This window comes from Melospiza georgiana, chromosome 18 (assembly GCF_028018845.1).
Source record: "Melospiza georgiana isolate bMelGeo1 chromosome 18, bMelGeo1.pri, whole genome shotgun sequence".
In the NCBI taxonomy this organism is placed as follows: Eukaryota; Metazoa; Chordata; class Aves; order Passeriformes; family Passerellidae; genus Melospiza; species Melospiza georgiana.
This window is the reverse complement of record NC_080447.1, coordinates 105,680-130,263: the sequence shown is the minus strand read 5'-3', so window position 1 is coordinate 130,263 and position 24,584 is coordinate 105,680. Positions and strand designations below refer to the sequence as shown.

The window sequence follows — 24,584 nt, the reverse complement described above, 5'->3', positions numbered from 1 at the left end:
GGACATGGTGCAAGTCCCACAATCTGGAATGGGGCAAGGGGGTCCTCCAGCCCCCAGAAGGGACATTGTTTTGTCCATAAACATCCCAGCTGTGGTTCGTAGGCAATGTGCTGCTGTTGCTATGCGCTGTGTAGCACCAGGGCTCTTGCTGACAGCTGTGTTTAGCTGGCAGAGAGGAGGGGCAGATGGGTGGGTGGTTTTGGACCTTTCTGCTCGGCATGCAGTTCTTCCTGGTGTGGTTTTTGGGGTTTTTTTTTTTGTTTTGTTTTTGTGTGTGGTTTTTGGTTTTGGGTTGTTTGTTTTTTTTTTTTTTTTTGGTTGGTTTTTTTGGGGTTTTTTTTTGGGGGGGGGTTGTTTTGGGTTTTTTTTTTTTTTTTTTTTTTTTTTTCTTTTTCCTGAACAGGAGCCAGCGCAATGTGGAGCCTTTAATTCTGTATTGCTCAGTGGTGGAGCTGGATCGGAAGTTTCATTCTGGACTTGGCTCCCAGACCATCTTTGCTGGTGGTGATTTCTACAAAAATTGAGCTGGGATCATGTGAGCCTCAAACCAAGGTACCTACCCTGGGGCATGGCATGAGTCATGTAGCTCAGCGCCACTTATTCCCAGCTCCTCTCAGAGCCAGAAGATTGTTAGACATTGGGTTAAGCTCCTCATTTTTTTGATGAAGCAATTTTTTTTTACTTTTGAAATAGTTACTGAAGGTGAATCTTCTCGTGGGAGTAGGTCAATTCATTTAGCACAGCACACTTTAAGGAAAAATTTTTGTAGTGCTGGCTCAGGCAAGAAATATGTTAAAAGAATTTTAGCTTTCAGTTGAAATCACTCTTTCATTTAAACATTTTAGGCTAATGAGAGTTGGCAAAAAAGTGCTTTTTTATTAAGGAGGAAATAAGAAAGGGATGTGTTGAAGTTATCTCAATGGAAAATGTTTTCATATTCTTATTTATGGATGTATGTCAATTTAGCCATTGTCATTATTAAGGACAAGAAAATATCTGAGAAGCTTTCATGGGGCACACAGATAATTAGGGAGACAATTTCTGCTGTTCTTTCTCATCTCCGAGCCAGCTTCAGTCTCCCTCATGAAATGTTCTGCCACATCAAAAGTAGAATGTTAAGTGTTAAAGTTCAATGTTATGAATCGGCTTTGCTTACAAGGAGAGAGGAAACCAGTCAAAACCCCTACATGGAAAAGAGCTGAATAACAGCAAGATCACAGAGGTCTATAAAACTAAGGAGGATCTGAATAAAGCAAGATAAACTTGATGGTCTAGATGAAAAATCACATGAAGGGAAATCAGTGCTTCTAAGGTAGATCAGGTGAAGGATTTGTGATCTCTGACCACTCATTCCATCTTTTGTGTAGAAAGCCCCCATTTGCTTTGGGGTGTCCGTTCGTGTTTGTGCTTTCTCTATCCCTTGGGGTTAGGAAGGAAAGAAGACCTGCACAACTTTTGTTGGATATCCCTCTGCTGTTGCTTTCCCTAGCCTTTTGCTGCCACCTCCATCCCCAGGAGCCCCCAAGGACAGTCGAGTTGTGCCTGTCTCTGGTGTGGCAGTGTCTCTCCTGTCATTAGAGGATAAATGACACTGTCTCCATGGCCAGGGAACAAACCAAATTAAACTCCACTGTCCTCAGCAATTGATGGGTCAGCTGCCGACCTCCATGTCACAGCCAATTTCTCACAAAGAATCAAAGATGAATTGTATCCCTATTTTCTGTCACAAATGGCTTGGCTATGCAAAGGGAAAAATAGTAGCAGGGAAGTAGAGGGGACGGCACTGCGCCTGGCCATCAGCCCGCTGGCAGGGAGGGGCTGTGGTGATGCTTACGCAGTCCCAGCAAGGTGGTGGCTAATGGAGTTGCATTAATCAACAAGAAGTGGCCAGATAAGCTGGCCACAGTATCCCACTGAAATAAGGCAACTGTGAAGGAGGATTGGGAAGGAAGTTAAATGCTAGTGGGAAAACCAGCACAGCAGGCCATGCTCCCCAATGGAGAGTCACACCAAGCCTGAGGAGATCTCTCATAAAGCTCAGTAAGCGTGAATCTGTTTAACTGGACTTTGCAGAGAGGGGCTGGGGGTTCTGTGGCATTTAGGGCAGCAGCTGCAGGTGACACCAAACTATGAGATGTTCAGAATGTAGTGATAAGTAGCTACTGGCTTCTGGCCCTAATCTGGCTACCATCAATTTGTGGTGTATTGGCTGCAGTGGAAGTCTGGATCAATATCAGTCTACAAGAGGCTCAACAGATCAATGTTTGATACAGATAAAGAAAATAGAGAGCAGGTGTTTATGGCATCCCCTGCGTGCAGTTTTACTATTCCTTTCTCGTTCTTCTGCCAAGGGAAGGGAAGGAGAGAGAAAGAAGCTAAGAAAGGATTTAGAAAGGTAATTCACTTTAAAAAGCAGTTGTAAGAAGGAGATTTATAGCATTTTTTCTAATCAATTTTAGCCTGAAGAGAGAAAGAGAAAAATCTTCATAAAGATATATTGTCCTTTGAGAGACAAATTTTGACTGAACAGTGGGTTTGGGTTTAATGAGATGCCTGTGGCAAGGGGATCACTGGCACAAGGCTGTGCTTGCCTAGGCTTTGGGAAAGAGGGACGTCCAGGAGTTCCACAGGTCCCTGCTGCTTTCTGGTGGTTGAGAGACCCACACCTGGCTGTAAATACTTTCGGTCAGCTGGCAGGAAGATGATTAAACCAGGGAGTGTGGAAATGCTGGAGAGAAGGGCTGTTTTGTGTCAATGCTGAAGTCATCTGCCTCAGGTCTTTGATAACTGTGTGGCAGAAAGTGGGCTTGGAGATTTCATGGCTAAGCTTATTTCCAAACAAAATCCTGGTGTAGAAGTCAAGTGTCTTCTGTTGCAAATGCAAAATGTGGCTGGGGGTGTGTATTCTGTCCTTATCTGTTAAGAGGTAGGGCACTTATCTTCTCTTAATTAGGCTGCCTGTTAAAAGCAGGTGGGCCAGTTTTCTTTCTCTCTTCCACTAAAGGATCATTGAGTCTCACTGCATGACTGATAAAATTATGAGTCTTCTAAAGACTCATAATGTAAAGAGCATTGTGAGATGCTCTGCCCCGGGGGATGAGCCAAGCAAGGTAAAACAAGCCACCCCCACAGAATCATTTAAGTTGGAAAAGACCCTTGAGATCATCAATCCAATCATTAAGCTAAGGCCCTCAAACTATCAGGGTGCAGTGGAGGGAGAGGACCTTCAGAGCATCATTTCCTGTATTTCCTTCCTTTCCTTTTCTCATTTCCCCTTCGCCTTGTTTCACAGGACTGGCTGACAAAATTTGGGTATCTGCCTCCTCCGGACCCTGTCACGGGGCAGCTGCAGACGCAGGAGCAGCTCACCAAGGCCATCACTGCCATGCAGAGGTTCGGGGGGCTTGAGGCCACAGGAGTCCTAGGTCAGTGGCTCATGACCCCTCCTCTCCTTGGTGCAGAGCGAGACAGGGATGGGTTCTTGCAGGTCCGTGAGGGAGAAGGGACTCTCCTGTGTTCTGGAGCTGCAGCAGGAAAAGCTCCACCGTGGGTGGAGCATATGGCCCAGTTTGGAGCTGTAAGAGTAATTACATGGCTCAGGTGTTCTGTTGCCTTGTGTTTTCAAGAACCTGAGGCAAGCAATTATTTCAACACACCCACAGACCCTTGGGGCTCTCAGTGTGATTAAAATAGCTTTTGGTGTGTTAAAAAAAAAATAAAATTAAAAAGACACAGGGAAAAAAAGGGAGAAAGTTGTCCTGTTCAAAGCTTTACTTGCAGCATCAAATTGAATTGAACAAAAATCCTGATTAAGCCTCCCAATTTGTATGCGAAGATCTTTTGGGTTCCTTGCTGCTGGGGCACAGACAGGGAAGGGAGAAGAATGATGTTGCATCACCCCAACTTTGTTTGCAGGAGGCTTTTTGGGGCTCTCCTGGGATTTCACTGAGCCACAGCATCTCCAGGTACTCCTCAGTCATGCCCAGCCAGCTGGGAGCCCATCACCTCCTCCAGCAGCTCCGTTGGCCAGCAGAGGCAGGCAGTGGCATCTGTGTGGCAGGCACATCTGCCTGGGAGGGAGAAGTTCAAGGGGAGGCTGAAGCAGCACGAGTTCACCAGCGTGGCTGGGGTCATTCCTCTCAAAGCCTTCATTGAGGGAAGGAGAAAGCCAGCATTATCCCGGCCTGCAGAAGGGCACCTCTCTGCTCTCCTCCCCTCTGTGACCCTCCTGCCATGGGGCCAGCATTAAGGAATGGCAGCTAATTAGCAGGCGAGTCTCTATCCATCCCAACATCCCAGTATCCCTCTGCTGGTCTCCTGAAGGCGCAGCTGCCCCCCAACATGAGGACTTCCTTTCTCTGGTCTTAATTGAGCATGTGCAATAATTTCTCTTCCACTGCATCACAAGCTGCAGGAGACCCTGGAACAGAAGTGGCCATTCAAATTGCATTTTCAGAGGGGGTGTTTGAAACAGTCTGGGGGTGGGAGGCATGGCTGCCCTGCACAGGTCATAGTTGTGGTTTGTTAATGAAAACAGTTTAAGAGGTAAAATCAGCAGGAAAATGAGTGAACGAAACAACTTTTTTGCATTTCAGCTGGTGAGAATAGACACTTCAAGCTTTCATTCATAAAAAATTAATTAGAAAGAACCTGTACATTCTTCAAATAAGCTCGTAGCTGAACAGAGATGGAGTTTATTTATATGTGAATGTCTCTCCTTGGAAATTCATCAAGAGAGAGCAAGACAGAATATTTGAAAAAAATATTTAAAAGCATAATCAAAGCTGGCCACAGGTGGGCTTCCAGCAGGAATTGCTGTCCAGTGGTGGGAGCAGCAGTGAGACATAGGGGGCTCAGTGTTCTGTGGGTGTCACCACAACATGCTGGGGCTGGTGCCATGTCCCAGTGGGCTCTTGAGTATCCACTTTTGCTCTTCTGGTTCATTCTTAGCACTTCATTTCCTATCTCTTTGTCTCCCTGGGATTTCTTAACCCACCATTCCCATGATTTCTTGTTTTTCCTCTAATCCTAGATGAAGCCACCCTGGAGCTCATGAAGACCCCTCGCTGTTCTCTGCCTGACCTCACCATTGAAGCGACCAGGAGGAAGCGATTTGCCCAGGCTGTCACCAAGTGGAGCAAAAGGAACTTGTCCTGGAGGTAGGAATTCATCTATCCCTGCTGAAATCTTGCAGCAAAAGACCAATTTCACCGTCACCTTTGTTAAATATGGCTTTGAGATGAGTTTCAGGGTGATGGTTAAAACATGTCCCTATGGCCTCCCAAGATCCCATAGACTACTTACTTTAATTCTTCTCCTCACAGTCTCAGCAGTGACTTCTTGGACCCACTTGGCAGTGCCTGAGAATGATACAGATTTGGCTGCGAGCCTTTTGCTGGTTTGCAATTGTTGTTAGAGCATCTTTTTTCTTGAGTTCATTAGTTCTGTGCTGTCTCAGGCAGCTGCCAAGCCTGGAGCTTCTTCTCTTGCCCCGCCCAAGTCCAAGGGCAGGACAATTTTCGGGGTAATAAAGTCACTCTTTTTTCTCCTAATCCTTGCCAACAGGCAAGTATTTTTCCCTCAGTGCCAGGATCCCTCTGCACCCGTGACACACAGAAGTTCAGGTCCAGCTTTCAGAAATATGCTGCAGGTCAGGGATGGCAAGCAAATTGATCCCTGTCCCATTAAGATTTGTGCTTTTTGGGACTCATTTTTCCTCCCTCAAGTACCGTGTGCTGCAGTGATTTTTCCTCTAAGAACAGTGTGCAGCAAGAGATGCTTGTACCGTTCTGAAAACACATGTGGATCTTATGAAAAGTTCTCCTTATTAATAATGTTTTTCTTTGATCCTGGCATAGCCCCTAGAGAGAGTCCTCTTCCCACTGCAGTAACAAATCTCAACTTGGCTGTTGGTGTCAACACCTGTTGAAACTTAGCAAAGATTTGGTCTCTGTTCCAGCAGATTCCTGTGAGACTTAATTTTGAGAAATAATAAACATAATTCAGCTTCAGTAAGAAACAACTTTGGTTCATAGATGGCTTCATGTTGTGAAGTGACCCATTTTATAAAAACTCAACCTGTCTCGCTGTTGCCCAGGCCTGACTTTATGGGGAAAGAGGAAGAACTTCACATTTCAGAAAGGAGAAAATCCGTTGCGGGTAAAAAGAAAACCTGCCCTGGTGTTCTGGGGCTGCCAGAACCAGTGCAAGGGCACGGCTTGCGCACAGCCTGACCCCAGCAGCTCCTGACAAACCTGAATGACATCCCATGGCTGGGCAGCAGGGTCAGGGAATTGGCACTGCAGGTGCCATCAGGACTTTGGATGTGCTGACACAGTATCCCCAGTTCCAGGCTGGACAGAAATGTGGAGGTGAAATGTGGTCTGGCTGTTCTGGTGGATGCAGCCCTGGGATATTCCCTGCCTCCTACCCCCTTGGAAACTGATGCTGCAGCAAGGATTGGCATAAAAAGGGGTTGAGGTCCGAGACAATATTATGTGTAAGGCATAAAAAAATCCATCTCCTGACAATGTAATTTCTGCTTTTTATTCTTTGATCCTTTCAAAAATCTTGTCTTTTGTCCAAGAAAGGGCTGTATTTTACAATGGTAGGTTGTAGCCAGCAGAACACTGCAGCATTACAGAAACTCCAATGTAGTATTTATATCCAACACTTGAGACTAAACTGGCTTTTTGGAAACTGCCTGAAAGTCAGCCAATAGAGACATAGAAGTTTTACTCGCTTACCTTTTACACATTGTTTGAAGATTTTAAAAGGGGAAACCATAACTAAATGCTACTCAGACATGGATTTAAAAGTTGAAGAAAAACCTGAACAATTGCAGGGCTGTAATAAACAGGTAAGCAGAGCTGTAGGAAAGGAGGGCATCAAAACAGGCACATGCACTGATTGAGAAGGCAGTTTTGGGCAAACAAAATGGTATAGGTATACAGGTCATTCATATTTCTTCTTTTTACCTTTGAGTACAACCAACCTATGGGACTGGAGGGCCCAAGGAGCAAAACTATACAGGTTGCATCCTGCACAGCTCACAGTACAGTCTTGTAGCATCCAATTGCTGCATCAGAAATAGATGGTTTTCTGTGCCTCATCTCTATGTAGAGTTTCCAGGATATTACAGCATATAAATTTTCTTTTCACGGGATTGTTTTTGTTATTATTTTATTTTCCCTGCGCTTTCCCCAGGTGCCAAGGCAGCTGCTGAGAGAGTGGTATGCTGCCAGCATCAGCGCCAGAGCTGCCCACAGCCACTTCCCCTCATGCTTGCAGCCTTGTTTTTCACTTGTTGATTTTGCTTTATTACTTCTGGTTACACCCCACAGAAGGGGAGTTCATAGCTGGCACATCTCCATTTCTTCCCAGTGCTTGCTGTTTCCCCGTAGTCCTGGGAAGTGCAGCAGCAGGGCCATGCCCTGTCTCCACATGCTTTGAGCTCCCTGGGGAAAGAGCAGCCATGGAAGCTCAGCTTTTAAAATTGGCCACTTCTTTCCTTTCAGTGCTGAACTGAGCTGGCTTTCATCTGTCTGTAGTTAAGGACTACTCCCTTGTGCCATCTCATCAGAGCTGCAATCTTTGACACTGGTGCTCAGGCCATGGACTGCCGGAGTGGGAGCAGAGCCCACTGGCAGAGAAGCAGTGACACCAGTCAGTCAGTGCCCACCACTGTGATTGCTGTGATTGCCATGGCCTGAGCCCAGATGTGGATTTACTCAGGCGTGGAGGGGTGGCAGTCTAGAGGAAGGTGGCATAACTCTCAGTTCTGCACTCCAATCCCCACAACGGTCCTGATCCTTCTGCTTTCTTCCTTTAATCAGTGGCATCCTGCCATGGGGACCTCCCATCCAAACTGAACACTTTTGGTTGTTAGTCTAACTGCTGGGAGAGGGTTGATGGAGGGTTCCAACACCCGCTCTTTTCCTCCTGCAGACAATGGCAGTGTTGCAGCACTGCCAGGGTAGCACTGGATCAGGGCTGCTGTGCCATGGATGGTTCTGGGCAGCTGGAAAAGCATCTTTGCCAAGGCAGCAAGCATCTACCCTTTCAACTATCCCCTCTTCCTTCCCCTTCCAAGAAAAATCAGTGTGGGTTTATCAAGCACTCTTTAGCTTGCTGTGTTTGGTAGTTCTCTGCATTTATTTTATTTGGCCATAGTTTCAGGGCTGGGAAAGTGAGAGAGTGCTTTAATTAACAAGCTATTGATTTCTCATCCATCACTGATACTCTCCCACTTTTGTCTTTTGGAGGACAAAACTAATAAGGAAATCAGAAATCAAAATAGGTGTGGGTGCCCCTCAATGGCAAACAGAGGCAGATCAGTTCTCTCTAGTCTCTACTTATTAATCATTATACATACAAAGTCTGCTTGGGATGGGTCAAGCAAAGGAGGTGACTCAGGGGACACATGAAGGACTGGCAGCGCTGTGTGAGAGTCAGCATTCATTTGTCTGCATGGCAATGCTGCTGCCTGGCTGAGCACTAAATGCAGAGGGGAGATTTTTCTCCTTGGTATCCCAGTTGTGTCCCTCAACACCACATCCTGCTCGGCGGCTGCCAGTTCCAGTGTTGTGGTTGATGTTCCCTCCTGCAGCCCCGTCTGCCACAGGGATAGACACTCCTCAGGATGTCCCAGAGTGTGATTTGCAGCAGGATGTTACTGAGCCTACAGCTTGGGGCAGTGTTGGTGGGGTGGCTGAAGGAACTGAGCAGTCCAGTTGTCATCACCCTCCCTCTGGCTGGCAGAGGCTGTCTGGAACAGAGAGCTTTCTCTCCAATTATTCACATTAGGCTTTGATCTGAGTTCTGTAAGAGGAATCTCAGAAGGGATTTACATCCAAGAAGAAGGAGTGCTTCTCTTCACTGGAAACCTAAACACCATTTACTACTACTACTATTACTAGTAATAATAATTTAAGGTAGGAGGAAGGTTTTTTATCTGCATGCTGTTAGAAATGTGCTTCCTTTTCAGTGGAATTGGGTGATGCAAGGCCAACAAACATCCTATCATAATAGTCTTTTCCTAATCTCATTGAAAACAATTAGCAGAGTTCCAGCAATCAAATCAGATGCTGAATTAAAAAACCCTGATGGGATTCTCTTAAAACATGACAGTGATAATGAATCAAGGATAAGGGACTTTCCACTTACACCTGCAGCATATGAATAAAATGTGGATCATCTCAGAGGTGTAGGACTTTTTGGAAGAAGTAAAATAGGTATTGATTCTGTTTCTGCCTTAATCTGATGCTTCTGGAGTCAGATCTTGGGATGAATATTAATAATATTTGTTTCTTTAGACAGGGCTTTTTATCCACCATCCTATTAAAGGGAGATATCATTTATTATCCTCATTCTACAGCTGGAAAGAAAAGGAAAGCAAAATAGCTCACATGGTGAGCAGGGCTTGGGAAGGAAAGAGCAGATAATGTCCCTAAATGTGACTCTGTGCCTTAGGCACTATGATCCTGGAGAAAGGTCATAATTCCTAGGCTAAACACGATGTGTGTTACACGTATAATGACTTAATAGAAATTAAAGCAGCGAAGGGTTTACCTAAGTCCTGAGGAGTGTTATGAAAGATGAAGACAGTTAGTTAATGACTATCTGGAATCCAGGTGGCCTTTATCTCTGTACTATAGAGGATTACATCTGGGCATAATCTCTTCTATAAATTAAAAATTGCCTTGAAAACTTATTTTCTAATCACATGCTAATACTGTTTGTACCTCTGTGCTGTCTCCTTTACAAATGTGTTTTCTTTGAAGTCCTACAATCATGTGGTGTTACATGCATGTAACTCATTTAGATTAGTCAATAAGGCTTTTCTTTGCCCAAAGAGTCAAGGGATAGCAAAGGAAAAGGTACAAATGATTTTTTCTCATTTGGCTATGATGTGTTTTTCCTGATTCATCCACTCATTCCCACTGTCTCAAGGATGAGCATCCCAAGTGCTTCAGAGGAACTGCTAGTGAGATTTCTGCTTATTTTCATAAGCCCCTTTTTCCTCAATCAGAGATTCAACCCTGACTAGTTTTGCCCTGGCCCAAAGGTGGTGCCTGCTTTGGGCTGCCTCTCTCTTGAGGGTGTGGGATGTGTTCACAACCTCAGCAAGCAAGTTGCTCCCTACTTTTCACACCCATGCTGTCTCCCAGCACTCAGATCACTATTCAGGAAGAGCTTGAGTGGTGTGACTTCCCCTTCTGATGCTTGTAATTATCTCGTGAAGTGTAGTCAGGTCATCACTGCCCGTTGGAGATGGGAAGTGGTGTGGTACCGAGTGATGCTGTCACAGTCGTGTTATGTAGCAGGGTAAGTGATGTGGTCATAATTGTTGCTTCAGCCTTTAAAAATCTGTCAAACCATGAAAACACTTCGGCTGGTGTGCTGGTGCACAAAGAAGAAAGTGTCTGTTATTACAGGGGTAGAGCTGGCCAGAAGGCATCCAAACAGGCTTTTGTCAATAATTACTCAATCAACAGTACATTTGCTTGGAAAGCGTGTATATTTTTGTCAAAATCGCCAATCAAAGATTATGTAAATATACTCCTTTAGAAGCCAAGGTGCCTTGTAGCATCTTTGTCTTTTCATCTCTTCTATTAAATCAACAATATTAGGAATTCTTTTTCAAAGTTGGGTTATACATTGACTTTTCAATGGGAAACATTGACTTTTATTCCATTCCAGATCAGCCCAAAACTGCAAAAAGCTCTGAAGTCCTCACTGTGGCTCTGAGGCACCAGGCACCTGCAGAGCCAGTTCTGATTGTTCTTGGAGATCTTTCATGCTACTGACCCATCCTCTTTTTTGCCCTCTTTGTTTCAGAGTTCGCACCTTCCCAAAAGAGTCCCACTTGGGCCACGACACTGTCCGAGCCCTGATGTACTATGCCCTGAAGGTCTGGAGTGACATCACTCCGCTGAATTTCCATGAAGTGGCCGGAAACAATGCTGACATCCAGATAGACTTCTCCAAAGCAGATCACAATGATGGCTATCCCTTTGACGGGCCTGGTGGGACGGTGGCACATGCTTTCTTCCCCGGAGACCATCACACAGCAGGGGACACTCATTTTGACGATGATGAATATTGGACCTTCCGATCATCAGGTAGGTCAGGGTGGTCGAGCAGCAGCCAAGAACGAGGGCTCACAATTTTCTCTTCTACTCGGGTGGCTGGAGTGGTTTAGCCTCTGCCACACCTTCACCCTAGGCTTCAGGATCCCTGAAGTCATCTGATTCCTCTTGCTAGCAAAATCAACCCAGGCAGTGTTGAGGACACTCTTATGTTCCTGGGTGCCTCAATGGCATCTCCATATTTCTCCTTATCCTGCCAGAAATTGCAGAGCTCCCCATCGCCCAACCACAGACCCCATCTCTTCTGAGACCTGGAAGGTTGCAGGTTGGGTATGTGGCTGCTGGAGCTCTTGGATGGGGACTGCATTCTCTGACTTTGACACCTTTTGGGTGTCTTCACTGCCACATGTCCCAGTTCCCTATTTTTAAAGTATACTGTTAGCTGACCTACATATAAAGGGCTCTGTGTCGTGCTGGGAAAAAGGTCTAGTTTTTTCCTGCCATCTCCTGTCTATTACCTAGCATCAGGATGGTTACAAGTTGCAGTTCTTTTCTTTTTTATCTTCATCCATCTGGCCAAAGCAGAATTTTAATTAGCAGAGGGAATAGCAGAGGCAAGTGTTCCTCAGTTGCAAAACCATCTGTGGGGATCAGGTCCCAAGCCTTTGTGTCAGGCGTGTTTTGACAGATTGTCTTCTCTGCAGCCACCAGCTGCTAATTTATTTCTCATTCCACCTCCTCCACCAGCCTCCTAGTGGGATCCTGCTGCCTCAGCTTAATGACTTTGTTTAAACCTGTCTTCTCTGAAACAAGCTAATACAAGGCCACCAGCTGACCTGTCATCCATCCCCCTGAGTGTTCATGGGCAGAAGGGTTCACCAAGAGTGCTGGAAGAAGTCTTGAGATGAAGGTTAAAGGTCTGGACAGGCTGATCCTTGAGAATTATACCTGCTTCTTGTTTCATGCTCCTTGTTTCATGTTTCTAGCCCCAACTGATGGCTCTTATCAGGAAGGGAAAAAAAAGCAGCAGTTTTGATCTGCAGACATACAGGGCAGAGACAAGCACTGTGGTCAGTAGCTTGCCAGAGGGAATGTGTTAGTGATGGAGTCAGTTTTGCAGCTAGTGGTTGGGAGTGCTCATTGTGAAACAAACTCCAATGAAGGAGCGAGCTCAGAGCCAGCGCTGCCACAGCAGTGCCCCTCTGAGCTCCACCAAGAGATGAGCCTGCCAGCAGAAATCTGCCCTCTGTTTTGAAGATCTTGGAGCTATCTGAGCTTCATCTTTTATTTATTTTGTTCTCTCTACTGATTCAAAAACAACAACTTGGTAGGTGATATAAAAATATCCCCAAGGTTGTCAGTCTGGCATTAAAATGTCAGAGAGCATATGTCTTGTTCTCTCTTAGTGCAAGGGAAAACAGCACAGGTTATAAAAGTCTCGCCTGGTTACAGACCCTGTAAATAATAGTCATGAAGGAAAAGGCAAAATTCCGCAAAAACTATCTCCTCCCTGCTCTGGCACCCTGAGCCTGGTGAGGAGCACTAAGGACTAGGCAGGATCAGCTACTTTTGTGCAAAAAAGTAGCCATCTCAGATGGCAAAGAAGCCATCTCTTTTGTCTCCAGTCATTCTCAGGGAATGTGACTCTCCCCTGAGCTCCACAGGGATCTTTCCAAGTCACTGCTTCTTTATCACAATACTTGACATCATGATCTTTATAAGAACCACACTTAAAATCATTGCTGTCCTCTGGTATCTCTCTGCAGGACATTGCTGTGCAGAGAGGGGCAGAAATTACATGGACATGCGGTCCAGCCTGTCTAGAGCTGGGTTGTGGGAATGCACCAAGCAGTCTCAGTTCCATACAGCTGGGAGCAGCTCCTCCTTTGCTTTGGTAGCAGTGGCATATGTTTGGAAACGAGCATTAACCCTTTACATGAGTGTCTCAGGCTCTGGAGATAGGATTGGTCTTTATGTGGGTGTGGTGTGAGGCACTGGGGGTCAGATTGCAAGTAAGGAAATTTGGGGAAAGAGAATATAGTAGTGATAGCCCAGACTGAAGGAAAAAAGTCATCAAAGCCTTGAGGTATTGATGTTCAACAGTGTCTCCCTAATGCCCATTGTGGCATGTGAGGATCAAAGTGTTTGCCAAAGGCAGCAGACACAAGAGCTGCAGCACAGGATGTGTAACAGGAGAAGATGGTAAATCCTCTAAAAACAAGCTGGACACAGTCACCTACTTGTGTCAGGGTACCAGTGAGATGAGCAGGTTGGTGGTCGGTAAGCAGATGAACATTCCTGCACTTGTGTGCATACGGGATGGCTGAGGGGTGGATTTGGCTGGGGCAGCATCGTGCAAGGCCAGGCAGGGAAAGCCCTGCGGGCAGGCAGGCACTGCCAGCACTCCCCAGCTCCTCGGCTCATGTCTTGGCTCATTGTCACAGGATGTGACAAGCTCCTGGCTGGTGGCTGCAGAAATCTGGTATTTTGGGCAATGCAAAGGCTGTGTCAGCAGCTGCAGCAGGCATGAGATGCAGGGAGTGACTGCTCTGGCTCAGCTTCTCTAGTGCCACTCAGGAAATGGTTCTGATGTGGTTGCTGTCTCAGCCCTTTTTTTTTCTCAGGTGCCGACAGTGATTTGGAAATAAGATGGGTGATACCCAGACTGGTGTAGGCTGAAGTCTTGCTTTCCATATTCATATGATCCACCCCATTCCCTAACTGGAAAAAAAAAAAATTTTTGAAGTTTACCTATTCCAAAGCTCTTCTTTCCAGTTTATTCAAGATAAACCTACATTTTCTCTTACTGCCCCTGTAGCCCACCCAAATCCTCCAATTACTCTCAGCACTTAGTGAACATTATTTCAATTTTATCCTTATCTCCAGACACTCATGGGATGGACCTATTTGCTGTAGCTGTCCATGAGTTTGGCCATGCCATTGGCTTGACCCACATCTCTGCCATAGAGTCTATCATGAGACCCTACTACCAAGGTCCAGTGGGGGACCCTCTGAAGTACGACCTGCCTTACGAGGACAAAGTCCGAATCTGGCAACTCTATGGTAAGTTTGTGTCCCTCAACTGGCTACACCTTGTTCCTGCTATGGTAGGACACATTGGAATAGCTGCTCTCTGGGGTGAGTGGTGCTGGTAGGAAGGATGGTGTTCCCTATTACTCCTTTTTTTCTACACAGGAGTCAGGGAATCTGTGTCCCCCACAGCCAAGCCTGAAGTAAGCAAAACAGGTGATCATCCAATCCTACCAGAGCTGCCAGAGAACCGCTCCACTGTCCCGTAAGTCAAATTCTTCCTTTCCTGCAAAGGATGTGTAGTACTGAAGCTCTGCTTCATCCATATTCTTTCCTGCTCACTTTGTCTTTGGTATTTCTCTCTGGATATTTTGCTAAAACTCAGATTTTTTATTCATATTAGTGGAAAGTTGTCACCGTCACCCTTAGGTAAATTCATCCTTGCTGGAATTTTAAACAAACTTCCTCTGCAGTATCCTGAATTGCAGAAGTATAACTTACCTAAATTGTTCCACAGTGAGCAACTGCCTAATGTACCTGAGGGAGTGAATATTGGAACAAGTGGACTGATAGTCTGACTCCAATGCAGGTTAACATTGGCAAAGGGCTGCTTACATGTGCCATCAAGCAACCAGCATGGCCTCGTTAAGGGAAGTGCAAGACATAGCTCATTAATAAATGTTGACCAAGACAGCAGGACAGTTAAGAGAAGAAGGGACACTGAACAAAAAGGCAGGAGGTGATGGTCACACATTTTTGCCAGACACTAAAAGCCCCAGTTGAGAGCAGCAGAGATGGAGCAGGTCACCGTCACCTCGTGTGCCTTTTGTGTGAACATGCTGAATGCCATTGGTTACATTTCTCCGCATGTAGCTTCTAAAGGCGCTTGTCCACCAGGCTCCTTATGGCCATGTTTAGACCTAGATATAAGAGAGCCTTTCTCCCTGCTGTTGTAAGAGGCCACCATCTCATACCAGCAGCAGGAAACTTGCTCACGTCATCCCCTTGTTCCTGCCTTGTATTCTGGGAGACTGGATGGGGTTTGCCTCCACATCTGTCATTTTGTGGTCAAAAAGCAAAGAAGCTGGTGCTGGCAGCCCAGCACAATTTGTCTATCCGCAGAATAGATTCACGCTTCCTTGTCATCCACAGGAGCTTTTCCGTGCGTGTTCACTGCATCCTCTCCTTGTTCCTCCATCAGTCATTATTTCTTATGTGGGCTTTGCGGCTCTCTCAGTTCTTCATTCTCTGTGCCTTCCCCACCCACCTTGTTAAAGCAGCTCAATATCTCTGCTGCCACTTGCCAGGTGGCTTTCACCAGGTAGATTTCACTGGACGTCACGTAGCTCCTCCAGGTCCCTCTGTTTAAGCTCAGCTGCTTTCTGCTTTGCAGCTCAGTCACCTCTCACTGGCACTTGGGAGCTTAGCCCTGGAGCAGTGGCATCCTGAGCTGCTGGAGTGAGAGGCTGCTTGGCTGATTTCCATGTCCTGCTGCCCTGGGGTAGCTGGTCGAGCCACACCGTGCCACTGGGAGCAGGAAGCCAGCTCTCACCAACTACATGAGCTGGTGAATGTAGAGCATGTCCTCGCTCGACTCCCAGCAATGGCTTCCAGTGGCTCAGGGTTGTCAGCCCAAGCTGTCTTCAGGCTGAGGTTTGCCCGAGCTCGCCTTGGAAATGTTTGTGCAGGTGGCTGGGCTTGAACATGAGGTGTGACAGATGGGCACAGCCTGTAGTCTTCTCCAGGAGCAGGGGTGATTCAGTCTGTGGGGTAGCAGGCATCGGGGGGGACACAGCCCCTCACTGCCTACCTGGGAATCTCTCCACAGGCTCAGGCGGGACGTGCCCAACAGGTGTAACACGCACTTCGATGCAGTGGCCCAGATCCGGGGAGAGGCTTTCTTCTTCAAAGGTGAGCACCAGGGGTCTGTGCCACCCTGCGGTGGCTTTGATGTGGCAGCAGCAGAGGCAGGACAGTGTGGAATAGGCTGGAGTGGGTGGTGAGGATGAGCTGGCTGGGGTTTGTGGGCTGCTCCCACATACCCAAGGAGGCATCTCATACCTGAATGTGGGGCCGGACTGGTGACAATCCAGCGCAGCAGTTTTTACTCTGATCCATCACACTGGACTGCCCGCTGAAGGACTAAAATCTGATCATTGTGCTCCCAAAAAGTCAAAATCGAGCTCGAACCAAGGATAAGCAGAGCAGCAACACTCCACTGCTTTCCTCCTGGATAGCTCTAGCCTTTCTTTCCTCCCATGCTTCGCCTTCCCTAATTTTGCTTGTCGTACATCTCTCAAAGACAGTATGTACATAAATGAGGACCATCTGGTTTTGTGGCAGCGAATGCTTGCTGGCACTGTGTTCCCAGGATGCCCAACTGTTGATGAGGATCCCATCGGTACCTTCTCAGCTGAGCAGAGCCTCTATAGGCTGGACTCTCTGGGCTTGATTTCTCACATTTCCAAGATGTAAAAATGCCCATGGGTGTTTCTTTGCATCCCTAGCCACCATCTGGCCACCCCAAAGCCATCCACCAGGTAAGCAGAAGCATTTTCTCCAGGAATGAGCAGCAGCGTCCTGGCATCTGGGTATCACAGCATGAGCCTTGGGTCACAAGCAAGAACAGCAAAAGGACTTCGGAGAATTTGGTGTTGCCTGTGCCCTGAGGGAAGCACAATATGGGGACTGTTCCACAACATTATTTGTTCAGATGCCAGCTCCAAAAAGCCACAGCTAAGAAGGGAAACTCAAAGTCATGAACTGGTGTCAGGATAAATGGCTGGCTGTCCCTCGGAGGGGAAAAACTGATGAAGTAAAGAGAAATCCATCTCTGTGTCTATTTTTGGATATATTTATTGCAGGCCAAAAAGGAGATGTAAAGAGCACAGGCTCAGTGGATACCAGCTGCATGTATGCCTCCAGCACTTTACTTGCAGCCTCCGTTGTTGCCCCCCGAACCGTCCTGTGCCCCAAGGAGAGGGGATGTCACCTCTGGGGCAGAGTAAATAATCTCCAGTGCTGAGCTTTGTCCCTCAATAGGCATTTTATTCTGAGCTGGTCCTGCTGGTTTCCTAGATGGAAAGAAGCCACTGCAAAGGTCCCAGGACTGGAGCTCCCCAGACCTCATAGGCTTGTTGTTTTGAAGGCAACAGTGTGTACTTTGCTCTTTGGAATCACCGCTTGCTTTGATGTAGGTGCCTCACCACAGACTCCCGAAGTTTTTGACACCTTTGGCCTGTGTGTGCATCTGCATGGTGTGTGCAGCAGTCTTGCCAAAGGCACCCAAAGTCTGGATAGCGTGGAACACGGCTGGGATCAAAATTAACTGAAATTAAAGAAAGCAATTGCCTCAACCTATCATGCATATCTTGGTGCAGCAGGACCTCACACTTGGTTTTTATTGTGTTCAGTTTTTCAGCTCAGAGGAAGGTTTAAATTGAGCTTTTTAACAAATATGGGGTTAGGATTTTGGGTTTTAGATTATTCCTGCATGCTAGTGGCAGCAGTTCTCCTATGGATCTGGCTTTGGCTGATGATCATCCATGCAACACCAGCACTTTTGGTGAGCAGGCTGGGCTATGGCAGATCATAAGCCCAGGCAGACTGGGGCTGTCTTGTTCAGCATTCCTTGCTACTTAAGTGCTTTATTTTCTTTCTTCTTCCTGATAGCTTATAAAAACCCAACCAAAGTCACCAGGCTATTTATTCCTGACTTTTGGGGTAGATTTAAGGTTTTCCTCCTGCAGCAGCTCACCTGCTGAGCCCATCACTTCCAAAGGGACAAAATGTCAGCAGTACTGAGGTTTCCTTTTGTGTCTCCAATGAGCCCAGGAAACTTGGAAGTTCAGATGTTGATCTGCTAAAGAATGAATTAAGTTGGGCTGTATTTCTTGCTAAAAAGGTGGAAATCTGACCTTGTCTAGTGCCTTGCTATTTACAGATGCAGAGATCATCTTTATTTAATTACAAATGTTTCCATTGATGTAAAATAGCCACCAAATTTGAATCCTTGGGATTTTTTATATTCTTTAAAGGATCTGTAATTATGGCAATTCCCACCATATTGGAATTTATTATTAATTAATGTTTCAGTAAGATAGAGCAAATACGCAAACTGGAGCAGAAGAACAAGAATGTTATATAAATCCTTATAATTAGAATAAAATTCCCTCTCTGGGAATGTTAAGGTGTTAGAATTCTGTGTCCTGCATTATTACCCTAAGACCTGATTTCCATAAAATTTTAAAAGCTGGTGTCACAATCTGCCAGCTCTGGAGAAAAATCTTGAGTGTGTGGGGCATAGAAATCTGAAGATGCATCTTTGTTTTCTATTGCTTTCATGCAAGAAATTAATGCAAGACCAGATGCAAATAATGTGCAATAATTTCTAACGGGCAATAACAAATAAAAGACAAAGTTGAGAGTTGCCTCCTAAACATCTTGCTGTGGCTCACATCACTCCATGGAGCTCTTTGGAGAAAACACAGCATGAAATGTGCTGCAAAAAGGCTAAGAATCCCAGAGCCAACACAGAGTTGGGTTTGGAGTTGCCCCTGAAAACCATTAAGATTCCTCGGGAAATCCCATATAAGGCTCTTTCAGCAGGAAAAAGTTTGTCATCCTTCCCACAAAGCATAAGTCTGTTTTCTTTTACACCATCCAAAATATTTCAGAAATCCCCGAAATACTCTTTCCTAGCTGGGGCAGTGCTGCTGCAGGTGTTGAAGTGCGTTTGCTGGTACCACCAGTACATTCATCCTGGAAGCTCCACAGGACTGCAGTCTCTGCTTAGTATCCTGCAGCTCTAGATGGTATCAAAGTCCTTAACTGCCTCCTTCCCCACCACAAGCCTTCCAGATCTATTCAGATGTTGTCCTCCTCCTTTATTTTCTCAATCCTTTTCTTCATTACAAAACAACCCATCTGGTATTTCTGTGTTTCACTGTAACATACCAGACATTTCCAAACATAAAAGCAGCTGGACTGTGTGCAGGAAGTTGTGGCTGCTTCAGGAGAGGAGGAATGGGGATGTTTTTTTGGAAGTTCTTGCTTAAGGCTGTCAGTGCCTGGTCCCACCAGCTTGCAGGAGGTCCTGAGCAGAGAGGGAGGGAGGAGACGGAAGACTCCTCTCTCCTGCCCCGGCTCAGCAGCCACGCTGTGGCCACGAGTATAACAGCTCCAGCACAATGTCCAGAGGATTATTTTCATCCAAAAAAGAAAGGGATTTCTTCTAATGACTGCTAGAAAAAGAAAGCAGTCACAGCTGCTGCTGGAAAGCGGGATGGCTCTAAATCATGGCTCCCATCTCACACGCTTTGCTTCCTGCTGCTGCTACCCACCTGACACTCACCCCCCAGGGAAGGTGGGGTTGAGTGTGGTTCAGTAATGTCCAGTCTGTCCCTCCAGGCAAGTACTTCTGGAGACTGACTCGCAATAAGCACTTGGTCTCCCTCCAGCCGGCTCAGATTCACCGTTTCTGGCGGGGCTTGCCGCTCAACCTGGAGAGCCTAGATGCAGTCTACGAGAGAATCAGCGACCACAAGATTGTCTTCTTCAAAGGTGAGAGCAAACATGGTGCTGGAGGTATAGAATGTGTTGCTAGGCAGGAGACACCAGTGCCACATGTTAAGCATCTCAAGTGCCAGTCTGAATCCTGTTGTCCATGAGCAAGGCCAGAAGAAATGTGCTGGCAGGGAGGGCAAGCAAAAGTTAATGGTCACGTTCCCCAGAAACTGAGGGAAATGTCATATTAGATAAAGTTCAGCCAAATGTAGCATAAATCTTTTCAAGAGCTTTTCAAGAATGAAACACAAGCAAAAACCACCCCTGCACATGCTCAAAAGTGGTGTGTTCCTCCTTTGACCTTTTCTCTTTTCAGTATGTGTTGCTGAGAAAAGAAATTAGTCAGAGAGGAAATAAAAATGAAACTGAAGACCTTGGCTTTAATAATTATATTTCTGTTACTGTGTTTTTTTCTTAAAATTAGTAGTATAATTCTCTCTTTTAATTTAAAAAAACTTGCAAGCTTTTATTTCAGAAGAGCTGGAGGAACAGTTTACCTCTTGGTTTCTATACAAATGTCTGAGTGCCCCACAGACCATCTACTTGTGCTGGTTAGACACCACCCATGCACTCAATGGCACCCAAGACCCTGGCAAGACTCTTGTTTCACCAAGGTTGTGCACTTGAAGTGCTAAACACATTCCAGCTCTCCATTCTTCCTGTTTGGAAACTACTTTTTGTCTCCCAACCGTTCTGCTTGAAACATGGCGCAATTATTGGTTTGAGAAGTGCTGAACCAAGCACTTCTGGAAGCAATAATTTGCTTTCAGTTCCCCCAGCTAGGCCAGAGAGATGGCTCATCTCTCTGGCCCTAGGCTTGCAGAAGGTCTTTCCAAGTGCAGCTGACACCCTCCTGGACTGCTGCAGCTGAGAGCAGAGCCATGCTGAGCCCCACATCTCTTCATGGAACAGCATATGGAAGGCTCTGCCACGTGTGTTCAGCTGCCTCAGGCAGCCTGCTCTGCTCTGCTTTCCCAGAGGAAATGGGGCCAGCTTAAGGGGTGTGCCACCCCTTATGCCTGGCTCTAGACCCTCCCAGTCAGGTCTGCAGACCACAGCGGTCCTCAGTCACTTCCTTCTCTCTCTGCTGGGGATGAACAGACAACCAACCAAGAGCACAGGTCCAGGGGCTCCTCTCAGCTGCCAAGGAGGCTGAAATTCCAGATGTGCCACGGCTGGCAACTTGTTCCAAGACATGCATTCTCTCTGTGTGTTAGTCCTGCCTAGTTCCCAACACAAACTCAGAATTTTCTTTCCAGCTATAAAATACGACTCATTCTCTCCCTCCAGCTCTATTTCATTGATCCCTGGACTGAAATCAAAGAACACAAATTACCTTGACCTCTAAGGTCCTGCTGCTGATAGATGGGCATGCATTTAAGGGCCCCTTCAGATATTCTAGAAAACCAAGGGAGGAAAAATTCTGATCCTTAAAATAGGCTATGCAATACCCAAAAGGGCACTGCAGGCTCCTAAATAGGTGTTGTAAAAGAAGACTATTCCAGTGGTTAGAGAGCTATGAAGAAATTGAGACATTTGGGTTAATTTGCTTGTTCCATCCTTCCCAAGGTCAGGCCAAGGGGGCAGCTATGTAAGACCTTTGAAGACCACTGAGCTGCTCGTATGGGATGTATCCAGTCCCTGTGCATCCTCATAATGCACAGGTCTCTTGGCCCATCTGGCCTTAGAAAGTGGTGATTTCTCCTCCAAAGTGGACCACACTTGGCTTCTCAGGAGCCAAATAGTCTGCAGAAAATGCCCAGTTTGCCCACAAAAGCTGCTTTGTTTCTTTGGATATCAGGCAGAAATCCAAGGGGCAGAAAACCAAATGCCTCCATCAAATACATAAAAGTGACAGCTCTATTGATGCTGTCAGTGTGTTCATATCCTGGGACAGTCATGCTTTCAGCAGCAAAGAGGGGCTATGTGCATGGACAGCCTGACACAAAGAAGCAGCTGTTCAAAGCCAGACGTTCCCCAATGGGCTGACCCCTTCCTATTCCCATCCTTAAATGCCCAGAGCTCAGCCCCGAGACTTTGTCACCACAGTAGATAACGAAACATTAGCTCAGCTCATCTGTGGGGAAATACTGGTTTAGGCTGTGCAATGAATGTGATTTTATTCTGTGCTTGTTTCCTTTCCACAGGAGACAGATACTGGGTCTTCAAAGATAACAATGTGGAAGAAGGGTACCCACGCCCCATTTCGGACTTTGGCCTGCCCCCGGGAGGAATCGACGCTGCTTTCTCCTGGGCTCACAATGACAAGACTTATTTCTTTAAGGACAATCTCTACTGGTGCTACGATGACCATGAGCGGAGGATGGATCCCGGCTATCCTTCAGAGGCCGTCCCGTGGAAGGGAATACCTAACCCTTTAGATGATGCCATGAGGTGGTCAGATGGTGAGTCCATATGGCAGTTTAAAAAAGCACAACAAAGAAAATCAGTGCTCTATTGAGCTGTACTCCCTTCTACCCTGCCTGCCAACACAAACACTGAGCCCCTGATGGGATGTTCCTGGTGACTGGAAGCTGAAGAGAGAAGTGTGATTCCAGCCAGAGTTCCCCATACTGCTCACCAGAGGACTTTGTAATTTTAAACAGGCACCAAAAATAAGGTGGGGGGATAATTATTGCACTTCATTAAAAGAACACAGTTGACATGTGATGTCACTGTTTTGCAGTGATTTTTATCCTATTATGGGCTGATTTGGTCCTTGCTGGTCTTGTTGTCATTGGATTTTTAGGTGCATATATGAGGATGCAGACAGAAAATACTTTTAAAGATGTTTACCCAGAGTTACAACTTATTTTCTGATGAGATTTCTCAATTGTTTCTTTCCCCTGAAAAGACCACAAAAATTTTGTCACAATCAGCTATTCGCTCACAACAAGGTGGTACTTCCAGGGTTTATTTACTGGTGACCTAACAGTGTAGTAGCAATCATTAAACCAGGCAGAGAGGAAGGCTACTTCCAGAGACTTTTCAAGCTGAATTTCCAAAGCTATTGAGAGTCACATTCCCATAGGTAGGAGTCCTCCTGAGCATGGGGCCTGCTTAGAGAATTCACAGCCTCCTAGTTCAGAGCGGAAAACGTGCACCTGAAAGCAGAAGGTTCCCAGGGCTCTGTCAAGCTCCGGTTATTTTTCTGAGCCCAGGGTCAGCAGCACACACCTCAATTCATTAATGAATAGTGGGGTCTCCAGCTTTACCATGCCCGATTACAAGAAGGAGAGTAGTGCATGATGTGTCCAGCTGTGGGTTCACAGGGCCTCGACCCTACACACGCACTAGTACTGGGAGGCATAGCTGCTCCAGGACTCACCACAGAAGAAGCAACAGCTCACCATCCACCTCCAACTGCTGGTGGCTCCTGGCTGAGGTGAGAGATCCTGTGCAGGCACAGAGTTACCTTCCCTTCTGGAGCATCCCTCCTGCAGCGAGAGGGGATATTGACAACAAGCAGTGATATCTCATGCGCCTCTGCTCCCCAGGCCTCAGCTGGGGTGGGAACGCTCCTCTGCTGCTCCAAGTGCTCCTTTGACCTTTCTCTGGGATGCCATCCACCGCCACTCACCTCATGTTTGGGTTTTGGTCTCTTTGCAGGTGCAAGTTACTTCTTCAAGGGCAAGGAGTACTGGAAGGTGCTGGACAGTGATCTGGAGGTGCAACCCGGGTACCCACAGTCCATCGCTAGGGACTGGCTGGTGTGCAGTGACATGCAGGCTGATGCCCCTGAGGCAGCCGGGAGCAGCAGGACTGGGGCGCGCTCCAGGCCAGGACAGCACGACGAGAGCCGCTCGAAGAACCGTTACGAGGTCTGCTCCTGCACCTCAGGCACCCCATCCCTGTGCCCTCACCCCATACCTGAGAGACTGACTGCCAGCTTCGTGCTGGCTGTGTGGACAGCAGCACTGGTCTGTGTGGCCCTCTGACGGCTCATCTCACCAGCAGGACAACACCATGGTGCTCCGGGATACAGCTCCGTGATTACTAACTGTTGCAAGCAGAAAAAAAAAACATTCCTAAGAACATGCTAGTGAAGGGTTTGAATTCTCCATGAGAAATGAACAGTGATTTTGTTTGGGGATTTTCTTTCTTCTTAATTTGAGTTTAAAGGTCTAATAACAGAGTTGAGTTCTGCATCTTCTTATTCCCCCATCCAGTTAAAGATAAGACCAGCCTTATATTGAATTTAGAAATGCTTCTTAGAGATGTGTTGCTCTGGATGTTTAAACACAGCAAACAAGGGAGGGGAGAGCTCCCGGGATGGAGTGGGGACAGAAGAGATGCTGCTGCGATAGATGGCGACAGAAAGGCAGCTGGCAGGAGGTAGTAGTTGTGTGCTGAGACGATGTACACATCCCATTGGATGTACACTAGAAGAAACCATGACTCCACTAAGATTAACTGCAAGGTGATCATTATTTACTGTCAAGCCTGCTGTAGTCACTGGTGTCTGGGTAACCTGTATCAGTTTCTATGCGTCAGAAACACCTTTGCCTTTCAGAAGGTGCTGCAGCTTATCTTTGTATTCAAGTCATTGTAATTTAACAATTTCTCTAATAAACCTTGGCCGCCTACATGGAGATCTCCCAGTCCTGTGCCAGATCAAGCCTGATACCTGCAGCAAGGTACTGTCAGCTGAGGCTCATAGCAGCCTTCCCTGTGGATGAGGGTAGTGCAGCCAAATGAGATGCAGTTACAACCACTGCCCCAGACTAATCTGTGCACACAAATTCCTGGTCTCACAGAAATCCTGTGTCGGGTTGGCCTTATGTTTTGGAAGGAATCAAGATTGCATTTGTTTGTGACTCTGCCATACCTGGCCGTGCTGCACACGATGGGCCGGAGCAGGGAAGATCCTGTGCAGTCAGCTCAAATTCCTTTTGATGC

The 24,584-nt window shown here is 46.6% G+C and overlaps 1 protein-coding gene across 3 annotated transcripts in view; it reads left to right on the top strand.

Annotated features, from left to right (window-relative positions):
- The window catches only part of MMP17 (matrix metallopeptidase 17), a 51,066-nt gene extending 26,793 nt beyond the window's left edge, over positions 1-24,273 (top strand). Inside the window, exons 2-11 of one of the 3 annotated variants that reach the window (XM_058036724.1) lie at positions 445-552; positions 3,293-3,425; positions 5,033-5,159; positions 10,840-11,123; positions 13,977-14,153; positions 14,286-14,385; positions 15,949-16,031; positions 19,530-19,682; positions 21,833-22,090; positions 23,295-24,273. In XM_058036724.1, coding sequence (XP_057892707.1) covers positions 445-552; positions 3,293-3,425; positions 5,033-5,159; positions 10,840-11,123; positions 13,977-14,153; positions 14,286-14,385; positions 15,949-16,031; positions 19,530-19,682; positions 21,833-22,090; positions 23,295-23,623 — 1,752 coding nt within the window. In that variant the 3' untranslated portion in view covers positions 23,624-24,273. The remainder of the gene's footprint in view (positions 1-444; positions 553-3,292; positions 3,426-5,032; positions 5,160-10,839; positions 11,124-13,976; positions 14,154-14,285; positions 14,386-15,948; positions 16,032-19,529; positions 19,683-21,832; positions 22,091-23,294) is intronic. The other 2 variants (XM_058036726.1, XM_058036727.1) reach the window with 2 other exon arrangements.
- Positions 24,274-24,584: the final 311 nt, after the last annotated feature.